Consider the following 12,397-nt stretch of genomic DNA (forward strand, 5'->3'; position numbering starts at 1 on the left):
AAAGTATTAAGTAGTTCTTTAAGTAGTGACGTAATAGTAGCATCTTGAAATTAAAACGTCAACATTAGTAGAAATTAGCTGATTTTTTTTTTAAATAGATTCATCCGAATAGCATAATTTCAAAATGTATGGAATATCTTAAAGTGTTTTAAATTATCATACGATTACGACCGAAATTCTGTTTGCATTTTATCGTCTATTGATAAGATTTCTCGTATCAATTGTTATCAGTTAATTTCATTCCCTACGAAGTCACTTCAGTTAATGTCACGGCGTAAAGAACAAGGAAGATAAGACGGACGAAAATGTCTTTAGATGTAAATATAAGTGAACCAGACGAGTTCAACTGTATCGAATTACATAATTGTATTAAAAGTGTCGCGAACGTTTACAATATAGAAGATTTTGTTTACCACGTTGACATTGTCTGCGGTAAAGGTGAAAATTATATCGCGAATGTATTTCGAGTGTCTATTAGTGAAACTAATAATGAAAATAACAGTGTAAGCGTTATTGTGAAAACTCTCATCAATACGACGAGACAAGATTTGTTTAGAGAACTGCATAAGAGGGAAGTTTATGCCTATAGAAATGTTATCGATAAATTTGTTGTGTTACAAAACGATATAGAAGCTAACGAAAGAACTATACTACCGAAATATATTTTTGCTAGTACAACGAAAAATAATGAAGTTATCATCTTGGAAGATTTACTTCTAAGTGGATTTGTAATTGAAAGTAAATTTAACAAATATGAAAAACTAGATTATCCTCAAGTACGGCTAATATTGACGGAACTAGCGAAATTTCACGCGTTATCATTTGTGTTTAGAAATAAAGAGGAAAAAAATTTCGATAATTTACTAGATGATTTTAAAGATTTAATCTATCAGGACAAATTTCTAAATAAGACTAAACTGAGAAATTATTTTCAAGAATCGTATGAAATGTCTTTGAATCTCATAAAAGATGCAAACGCTAAGAAAAAGCTAGAAGGAGTGAAGGATAATTTATTAGAATTATTAAGAATGTATACTAAACCAAGGAGGTACAACGTATTTTGTCATGGAGATTGTTGGATCAATAATATTTTGTTCAAGGACGAGGTAGGTCAATCAAATCTTATACATAATTATTTTAACCTAACTTATATATGTCTATTATTTTGTTGAATGATAGGTAATTATTAATAGTAATATGTCTTCTGTAGTGTTTTATTAAAATCGAAAACATCGGTTGTATGTATGTATATATAATAGTCTGTTTAGTTGTATTTTGATTTAAATATTTTTCGAAATTAATATTATATACATAAATTTAAAATATTGAGTAATAAATGATTGTTAGTGTCGTTTATGTTAAAAATATAATATAATTAATTTTCTTTTTTACTTTTCAGGTAAATAAATTATGTTTCTTGGACTTTCAAGCTATGAGATACGCGAGTCCTGCAACAGACATCCTTTACTTCATGTACATATGCACGGATTCTGCCTTTAGATCTGAATATTTTGAAGATCTTAAAACAGTTTATTACGATACCTTTACAAATTTCTTAAAACAATTCAACATAGAAGGTAATACTGTTTATCCACAAGAAGAATTCGAAAAAGACATAACAGAAATGCTTCCTTTTGGTCTACTTATAGCTTTAGTAGAATTGAGAATAGTCACGACTCGTCCTGAAGATGAAACTTTATCCAACGATTCCACAGACGCTAATGATAGCACTGATATAAATAAAGCAGTACCAGGCTGTGTAAAGTTATATGAAAAACGAGTGAATGACGTAGTAGACGATTCAGTCAATAACGGGACGTTGAATAAGCTTTTAGATCTTGTTAAGTGAATTATATGAAATTGATCTTAATCTTAATAACACAAAATATTACCTGTCGCCCCCATTATAAGCCGGTGCACTAGAATCTCCAAATGAAGTTCCATACGCCATTGAACATGGTTCCATTACGCATCTTTCAGTTTCTTCGGTCGGTTTTGGTCCCATACATTTGCTATCAGGTAACTTTGCAATTGTCCGACTGAATTCTAGGAATATTTTGCAATGAACTTCCTTCTTCCTCCAACCTTCGCCGCAGGTCACGCTGCACGGACTCCAATCATCATCTTTGATGTAACTATGAGAAAACAATTTAGCTTTGTATTTGATGACGATGACAGTACTATTTTTAGACGACGTGCATGATTGGATGCGAAAATATTTAGGACTACGTAATTCAAATGTTTTATAAGTAAAAATTATTAAATATCAAGACACTGGCAGATTTTTCGTTCGATTTAAATTTCTTTCTTATTCACCGTCTACTTACATCGATGCTTAAGTGCCTTGAAATCGTGATTAATATTCATAATTCTATTTAAATTCTAAAGGGAGTTCACACATGATAACACATGCTAGGTGCGAAGGGTTCGATATATGTATGTTGACAACTACCAATCCTAATAGAATTAATTCTGGCTGGTATATGTAGAAGTATGTGCACCAGTGTGTCTGTGTGTAAACGCCAATTGTACCTGGAATCTTAATTCAAATTTTTTTTTATGTATATAGCGTTAAGCGAATTATAACTATGCTAATATAAAACCACTCTGTGAATGATCAGAGGAAAAAACAGCATTGTTAGTGTCAGTGCAAAGATGTATAGTATCTTAGAGTATCGGAAAAGTGTTTCGAAGCAAAATAAAAAGTAGACAAACTTTAGTCAGTGTAAGATGTGCAAGGAAATATAAATTTTATAGTGCAGTGCATAGAGTAGAAAAAGTTTAATCGTTGATAAAGTAATGGTCCATGACAGGTAATGAACTGAAGGGTTCTCGTGAAATAATCGAAGAGAGTGCACACGAAATTGATCAGAGTTGAACTAAGATAATAAGTGGTATACGTTCCATTTTCCTTTGAATAAATTTTAATGTGATACCTATCGTCTAGGTCGTCTCAAAACACGAAACGGTTCTGAATTCTAAAGGGAGCTATATCTGTGAACGTTTATTATATAATCGTCCTTAAGCCATTTTATTATGATCGAAAATGGTTTGAAGACGACGTTTCCAGAGTGATAAAATATACAAGCTATGAACGAAAAGGGACAATAGCCACTGGATGTGTGTATGGAGCGGGGTAATGTTATTAATTGTAAAAGATGTGATGTTGTATTGAATTCAAAAGTGAAACCTTTAATTAATACTGGTTAAGGTACAATACCTTACATACAACCAGCCACACGCAAAGAATATTTTGTAATTGCTGAAAACAACAACAAAATACTCTGAGCTCGTTTATTACATACAAATATTATTATGTAAGTTAAATTTTTAAGTTATTAATTGTGTTAGAAAAATAAATATGTTTAAGAAATATAATAATATAAAAATATTCTGTATTTTTTTACTCTAGTAACATTTTGAAATAATTTACTTAAATATATTTCTATATTAAAAAATACAATTAACTGTCAATCGAATAAGCATTTTACTTTGGTCCTTATAATCATATTCGTAATTAAAAGAAATCTTTCGTTAAACATTATTTTTTATTAAGCAAACAAAAAAATTATAAATACGTCATTTTTGTAACATATTTTTAATCCTACTGTAAATTGCCAATAAAAAATAAACATGCAGGATTTCGTAACATAAATACGAAAATAAAATTAACATAAGGTAAGTTTTTATGGATGGAGACAAATGTTTATCATTTATCTGTAAATACTGATATTTCAGATACAAATATATTAGGTATATTTATTTGGATGCTTAAAATATTTATATAGTAATCTATTTATCAAATTAATTTCGAGAAACTAAAGCAAACATTATAATAATAAAATAAAGCATTGGTTACTATTTCAACGGTATTTTTTATGTATGGAATCTAATTCTATCTAATTTAATAATAATTAAGAATACTTATAGTAGAGATATAAAGGAAATCAATTCGTACATTTGTCTTCATCCAAAACTAATGTAACGAACTATTCACCAAAACCTAGATCTCGTTTTTGCATCGCCGCCTCTAACTTTTATTAGTCTATGCTCGCTCACATCTCTCGAGGTGCGAGTAGATAAGAAGATAATAGTACAATATGCAGGAGCGAGATGGCTTGAAAGTTGGTGAACAGTCGTTGATGTGTCAGCACTTGATGGTACTTACGTGGCTTCAACCGGAACATCAGGTTCGCCAATGAGCTGTTCAGCTTTCGCTTGCGGAGGTGGGTAAGGCTGTATTAAAGGCTGTGTATGATATACCACTCCAGGTAAAAGATCTTCAATATCGTCCTAAGGAAATCGAACCATATTTAACACGAAACAAAATATTGGCAATTATTAGTTCTTTTTTTAAATTAAATAAAAATAAGAAATAAATGTTTAATTTATAATTCGAATTTCGAAATCTATCTAATAAGGTCAAAATATCAATCTCACCTCAGGTTCTTCAGCCTCTCTATAAGCAGGACAGCTGATGCCAGTTGAACAGGGTCTGGTGATTTCTGGTCTGGTAGCTGGGTCACAGCCACCACCCGCTGGGGTACACTCCACACCACGGACTTGCACACCTTCGCCACACGACACTGAACACTAAAAATAAAATAAAAAAAGTTAAGTAAACGTAAATGCACATCACTATCATTTTAAGGAGTAACAATTTAAGCTTCTGAAATATTGCCTTCAATTCAAGTATACGTATACTTCATATAATGAAGGTCGGAATTTCCTCTAATAGCTGGATATTTTCTCCTTCATTTCCAAGCTAGAAATAAGTTGTAAACATAAATATAACAGTGAAAATGAAATGCCGGTTTCAACTCTAAACCGACCGATAAAATCTCCTTATTATACTAACCGGGTGTTATCACTTTTAAGAGAAAAAAAATATGATGTATTTTAAAACAGATTAAAACCTAGTTTATTTTTTAATTAATTCAGACTTTATAAATTCTTTGTTTGAAATAAAAAATAAATAATTATTTATATAAAATAATGTAATTGTTTAAAATTGATTAAACAATTTGACATTTATAAATTAATGAATATTTAAAACATACTAATATCATAAAGAGGTAAAGTTCTTTGACGTGAAGGGGGTAATCTAAAACTTATGCTTCAATTAGATACAATAATTTATATTTTATATACACTGGTAACAAACATTATTGCTGAGTAGTATAGTATATCAATTATATTTATATTATATAATTTTCTTTGACAACTTGCATACGTATGAAACTGAGGCGAATAGCTTGTCACAACTATAATAACAGCTTGAAAATTTCACCACAACTGGGGTAAGCCCCCCCCTCTCTTTGAGGAGAAGGTTAGGACCATATTACCGTACGCTGTTCAAATATGTTTTCGAGAATACATTGACTTTTGTTGAGAATGGACACATGGGAGGTGCATGTGTCAACACCTCCTCATAGTGGTTTTTCAATGCCGAGCTCGACATGAATTGTAAATACAAATTAAGCATATAAAAATTGACAAGTGCATGATTTGAACCCGCAGTCATCGGTTAAGATGTACACGCTCTAATCACTGGGTCATTTCGGCTCAGCTGAAGACGTAAATATTTACTTAGGGCGTAGAAAGTTCATCGAAATGAGGAGTCAATTAATTTGCTTTAAAGAGAAATCTTATTAAGCCATTAGTGAGAGCAAGCTTTGATTCCACCTACGTCTCTTGAGTTCCAGTTTGTCGTGACTAGTTGTTTAGTTGATTTTGTAACAAGTTCGCAGGAACTAAGCAGTTAATAGCTCGTCCGTTGACTTCGTTGACAGTTTGCTACGAACTTCCGACTAATTATCCTCTAGTTTGAGTCCACAGGCTAAAGGTAAAAGTCAAAACTGTTCCAGAAACGTGATAGCGAAATGTTATGACTTTGTTGAACGTTACAATTTAATCTAAATCTAAATATACTTTACTAGTAGTCGTCCACGGCTTCGTTCGCGGTTAAGAGTGCTGGTTGTCATGTTAGGCATAAAAGTAGCAGTAAAAGAGCAACAGACAGACAGATAGAGTAACTTTCACATTTTTAATATTAATATAGATAATGTGTTACGCAATAATATGAGACAACATCACATACATTACTTTGATCCCAATGTAAGAAGCTAAAGTACTTGTATGATGGAAATCAGAAGTATGACGGTACCACAAACACCCAGACCCAAGACAACATAGAAAACTAATGGTAATCTACATTGACTCGGCCAGGAATCGAACCCGGGACCTCGGAGTGGTGTACCCATGAAAACCGGTGTACACACCACTCGACCACAGAGGTCGTCAATAATAGATAGTATAATGTAATCCGATGTAGTAAATTTAAGGAGATTCATTCGAATTTACGATCAACTACCATCAGGATAATGTCTCAGAAGGTAGAAAAAGAAAAAGAGTATATATGTATATTGTGGAAATCCGGCTGAATAAGTTTTCGCTTTATTATACATTAAAAAATAGATAAAATGGAATTGATTAATACAATTTGAGAATATTTAAATGAAAAAGCTTAAGTTATTTTAAGCCGTATATAATAGACTGAGAAGATAAAAAGAGATGGATTTTGGTCCTTGAAATGGAACATATACAGCCGCTAGTTCCATGCTTGAACACTTTTCAGCAGTGTCGGATTGCCAACCCGTTGGAAATATAGAAGCGATTTGTTCATATACGTACTTGTACACTGTTAGACACAATTAACTGTTACTGTTACTGACTGTTAAATACAATGTGAATTCTCACTATGACTGTATAAAAAAATAGCTCTAATTTAATAGCTCTTGGCATTGTTCCAGTTTATGAATTAAATTGTCGTTAATAGATAATTCCGTGAGATTAGATAGATTTTAGTAGTAAATAGTTTGTACTATTTCAATACAAAATTTAAGCAGCTATTAAATGTTATATAATAAACTAAATTCAGATCACTGTGGACAACAGGCTTTATTTAATTTTCATATTAATAAAATAAGCAATTGTGAAAAAATAATGTTTGTTCCTTTGACCAGAAGTCGTATTGAGAAGTTTAGAAGTAATATTATGGCCAATCTCCTTCACCTAACTCTTAGTGATAATCCCAACGTTTTGTATAATAACCTATTTAAATTAATTAGAAACAAGTTTAATGCAATATTCACTTCTAAAACAGTTAATACAAAAAACTTTTTGAAATTCAATGATTGGGCTACTATTGGAATTCATAAAAGTAGGCAACGAATGTACGAGCTTTATAATGAAAGGACGTACAATCATAGTACCACTTTTGCCAACTATGTAAGTAACTATTCAAAATTATTTAGAAAAGTGTGCTTTCTGGCTAAGTCTTTAACTATAAAAAATAGAATTAAGAATGCACATAACAAAATAAAAATGACCTGGAAAGTTATAAATTGTGAAACTGGTAGAAGTGGTAATCGGAGCTCCGAATTAAACTTAAATTATAATAATAAAGTCATAAATAGTGAACGGGAAGTTGCTTCAGTTTTTGAACAATTTTTTGCTGACATACCAGTTTCTACAACTAGGTTACTTATTTCTTCTCCAGCTGTTGCCGAATCATTGATGAAAGAAAATGTACGAGAATGCAAATCAAAATTTAATTTTACCCCTGTAAACACCAATATCATAATTTGTGCATTAAATCATTAGACATTAAGAAAACTGCTGATCTATGGGGTATTTCTGTAAAGGTGATAAACTCAATTATTGATGTGATTGCACCTTATCTTGCAATAATATTCAATGATTGTGTAACATAGTAAAGTCATTCCAATATTTAAATCTGGTAGCACTTCAGATCCTAATAACTATAGGCCTATCTCAATATTACCTACCCTCAGCAAAATATTTGAAAAAAATATTTTAAATCAATTATTAGCATATTTCAATAGACACAATCTGCTTCACGGAAAACAATTTGGATTCATGAGGGGTCGCGCGACTACCGACGCAGGTATCGAACTTATAAAAAATATCTATGAGGCCTGGGAGGGGTCGCAGGATGCCTTGGGGATTTTCTGCGACTTATCCAAAGCCTTTGATTGTGTTCAGCATGAAACTCTGGTCAGGAAACTATATCACTATGGAATTAGAGAATGTGCACTCGACCTTCTGACTTCCTGTCTTAACAATAGAATTCAGAGGGTTGACGTTAAAGGGACAAGGTCTCCTGGGGTCTCAGTTGGTATGGGGGTCCCACAAGGATCAATTCTTGGACCTTTTCTATTCCTCATATACATAAATGACTTGCCCTTTCTTGTTGGGAACAAACATGATATAGCATTGTTAGCTGATGATACCTCTTTGGTTTTTAAAATTAATAGGAAACAGGTTCAGTATGACGATGTAAACAATGCTATGTCCGATATAGTACATTGGTTTAGCGTAAATAATCTTAGGCAGGCACAAGAGGACATCATATCTCAGTTCTCAAGGGGTGACATAAATAAAGTTTTTTTGGAATTTTTCTAGTCTATGGGTAGTGGTGATCATTTACTATCAGATCCGACATGGTCTAAGTATACTAAAAAAAAAAAAACATAATTTTATTTCAGTACATTTTAATTTTATTTATGCAAGCAATAAGGTGTTATAATTTTAATGAAGGTTTCGGAACAACTGCTACAGGGATCAAATGTTTGATCAAATGCCCATGGTTTTCAAAACTATTATAAGAAACTGGTGACAAGAGGTCTGGTTCGTTTTTTGCCCAGAGGATCGGAATTGCGATATAACGGAGGAAATGCTGCTAGCATCTTGCCACCATTGCACGTGGTCAAGATTTTTACAATAACAATTTATACAACATTTAATTCTTATCGTATATAGTTAAGATCTTTCGATACACATAAATGTTTACTAAAAGATACAGATTTATGCAAGTTATTATATATTTTACCGGGAATGAAATGTATAAAATCTAGGAATTCTATTCAATTCTACGTACTACAACTTCGAGCTTACTTAGGATACGTGTATAATAAAGTTTCAAAGATTCTTTAATGAACAAATTTCCTGAGAAATGCATGTACTTTGAATAATTTCATGTAATTCCTGATACAAGGAAATAAATATATATTTAAGAAAAGATATTCCGCGAACTCTATGGGTTTTTGTCGGTCGTACCCTTAGTGTGTGTGTGTGTGTAAGTTTGTTTGTGCTATCGATGGCGCCTTAAGGCTCTACTGAGCGTACTAATCGTGATGCATCATCTTCATCATCATCATCAGTAGCACGCCATATTTGTCTGCTGGACATAGGCCTACAAATGAACGCCACTGCGGTCTTTCTTTGGCTACTCGCATCCAGCTCCTGCTTGCCGTCATATATATATTGATGCATTTATACAAAAAATTCGTCGTTTCACAAGTAAGATACGTCAATCGGATACCATTTTGAAATATGTAATATTATATGTTTCTGATTTAGGAAATGCAGAGATTTCCTAGGAAAAGTACATATTAACGTATCTATTTTGGAAATCATATATATTCTAGGAATTTCTATTAATTTATACTCATTCGTTTATTCTACAGTCTTGTTGTGTTTCCTTTGATGTATGTTATAGTAACTGTAAATTTCCTGTAAATTTCCCTGGGCTTGCTGGGGGAAGGCCTCTTATCCCTTTAGGGAGAAGGTTAGGAGTGCTGCTCCAATCCGGGTCGATGGACTCGCATATGACATAATTTTGTTGAAATTAGACAAATGTGGGTTTCCTATAAACAAAAATTAAACATATGAAAATTCAGTGTTGCTTGCGTGAGTTTTAACCTGCTATCATTCGTTAAGATGTACACGTTCTAACCACAGGGCCACATCAGTTCTTCCTTTTGCCAACTTGGCCATCATGGCTTTTTCTCGGCTGCTTGTATCTAATCATCATATATACATTGATATATAAATAGTACAGGAGATAAATGTCACATTGAGGAACAAGCCGTTTGTCTTTTTAAGGAGTTAGTATGGAGCTTATCCCGTCACGCAGCTCTAGTTCAGTTTGTTCAGCACGTGTTATGTGACATACTAAAAGAAATGCAGATCAACAATGTGTTTTCAATACAAGGCGATGAACATACGCAAATTACGCTCAAGAATATTACTGGTCGTTCAGATTCCAAACAGCGACTTTATTTAAAGGTTAAGTCTTCACTGAGCTGTTTCGGTTTTCTAAGAGAACATTTTTTATCTATCGAAATGCAAACACTGTACCCACAAATTTCGACTGCTAAATAATTAAGATAGTAAGTGCTTGGGAGTACGCTTGAATCTTTTAATTAGGTCCAAGTTCAGTTTAACTAGTTAAAAACTAACTTACAGCTAGCGAAGTGGCAAGAACTGGGTTAAAACCGCGAACACGATGTAAAAAGATACGTGCTGAAATTGACAGAATTTGAGCATTAGGGAATGGGAAAGGCGACATTGTGTAGATTTCAGTTAACATTTAAGTAGTAAAGTAAGCCTGTAAATATGCCACTGCTGGGCTGAGGCCTCCTCTTCCATTAAGGAGAGGGTTTGGAACGCTGTTCTGATGCGGGTTGGTAGAATACACATGTGGCAGAATTTCGATGAAATTAGATACATGCAGGCTTCTTCACAATTTTTTTATTTACCGCCGAGCACAAGATGAATTATAAACACAAATTCAGCACATAATATATAGTGGTGCTGTTTGGTGGTGGAGTCTTCTTTTTTTTTATTTTTATTTTTATATAAATTTCTGGCTCTGTATAAATATATTTGCTGGATATCACGAACCAGAACACGATAACACTTGCACGTGACATTGGCGAAATAATCTGTGCCTTTTTGGCACAAACAAAAGCCCCCCCAAAAAAAACATGACAACACAGGATGACGTTAAAGACTGTTCTGTTCTGGGAGCTTGAATAAATATAATAGAACATGGAAAAATAAATGAAGATTAGAAGGAAAAGAAGGAGATCAATTTCTTGCAAATAGAACTAACGTTATAAAAGGACGAGGCCTGCTAAATATAGCTTAGTAATTAATTAACATATTGTATATAATATGTCGTGGATTCCAATGTATCTTAATTATTATCATCGGACATGGTGAAATTATTACTTCAGTCAGAACGCACGTCTGGCGCTGTTGCTGTCCCAAGACTAAGAGACCAAGAGCCTCATTCAACAAAGGAACACACAGACATATTTAACTTAATCACGTTGTCTTTCTAATAAATAAGTTCGTATACATGTAAATTCATAATCACCAACATATATATTACAAATATTATACGTACATATTAGTATCTATACAATTTCATACAGTATATCTCTATTCATTTTAAAATAATATAAAATGAATGCAAATAAGCCAGCTATAAAGTGTGCCGAGAAAACCTAGGACAAAACCGGATATTGCCAGTTTAAATTCAGGCAAGAATGACTGAGCTTTCGCGCCATATTCGAGCTTACAATTTAGTTACTGTGACGAAAGACATGCATATATTTATTTATTCAAACTTTCGTTTAAAAAAAATGAAATATTTTCATCTAGAATATTATCAAAAAAATTATTAATTTTCTTGTTGATATCAGTGGCGATTGAGCTGATCACTGCTCATAGACAAAGGCGCTATAGAAAATGTTAACCATTCTTCTATATCTGAGGTTACACTGGCTCACTTACCCTTCAAACTGGAAGACAACAATATGTTGGGTATTGCTGTTTAAATATCTGATCGGTTGGTATCTACTCAGTCGGACTAACACAGGGCACTTAACAAATATTTTCGTGTAGAATACTTAAGCTTTAACAAGTAAAGTTTGCGCCCAGCGGTGGAGCATTATGGACTGTTCACTAACTTCAGAACAAATTTATATTATGATATTTCACAGGGAAACCCATCCTAAGCATTGAAATCAAAACTTTACAAAACAACCCTTTATAAATAAATTAATTAATTTAGTACGTAATAATATTGTCATAGATACTAAATGCTTCAAATTCTGAGTTCAAAGGGGTAGGTTTGTTCTTGTTTATCATTTAATTGCAAGAATAATCCAAGACATATTTCACATATAAATATATATTTATATACAGTAATAGTAAGAACCTGTAATTTTTCCACTGCTAGGCTAAGGCCTCCTCTCCGATTAGGCAGTGTTTGAAACATATTCCACCACGCTGTTCCAATGCGTGTTGGTGGAATGCACATGTGGCCGAATTTCGATGAAATTAGACACATGCAGGTTTCTTCACGATGTTTACGAGATGAATAAATAAAAATTAACTACATATATATAGTGGTGCTTGCCTGGATTTGAACTCGAAATCATCGGTTAAGATGTACGCGTTCTAACCACTGGGCCATCTCAGCTCTCATATGTATAGAAGGACTGATAATGTTCTTAGATCA

General features: G+C 32.8%; 2 protein-coding genes across 7 annotated transcripts in view; one reads left to right on the forward strand and one right to left on the reverse strand.

Moving 5' to 3' along the window:
- The window catches only part of LOC124539275 (protein madd-4), a 446,643-nt gene that overhangs the window by 24,057 nt on the left and 410,189 nt on the right, over nt 1–12,397 (reverse strand). For all 6 annotated transcript variants that reach the window (XM_047116602.1, XM_047116606.1, XM_047116605.1 and 3 more), the window contains exons 13-15: nt 4,441–4,593; nt 4,169–4,293; nt 1,893–2,135 (exon numbers count right to left, since the gene is read on the reverse strand). In XM_047116602.1, coding sequence (XP_046972558.1) covers nt 1,893–2,135; nt 4,169–4,293; nt 4,441–4,593 — 521 coding nt within the window. The remainder of the gene's footprint in view (nt 1–1,892; nt 2,136–4,168; nt 4,294–4,440; nt 4,594–12,397) is intronic.
- On the forward strand, nt 260–1,918 carry LOC124539276. The gene is made up of 2 exons (XM_047116607.1): nt 260–1,106; nt 1,400–1,918. The coding sequence occupies exons 1-2, from the start codon at nt 306–308 to the stop codon at nt 1,847–1,849; spliced, it is 1,251 nt and encodes a 416-aa protein (XP_046972563.1). The 5' UTR covers nt 260–305; the 3' UTR covers nt 1,850–1,918.

Source organism: Vanessa cardui, chromosome 22, assembly GCF_905220365.1.
Source record: "Vanessa cardui chromosome 22, ilVanCard2.1, whole genome shotgun sequence".
Classification (NCBI taxonomy): domain Eukaryota; kingdom Metazoa; phylum Arthropoda; class Insecta; order Lepidoptera; family Nymphalidae; genus Vanessa; species Vanessa cardui.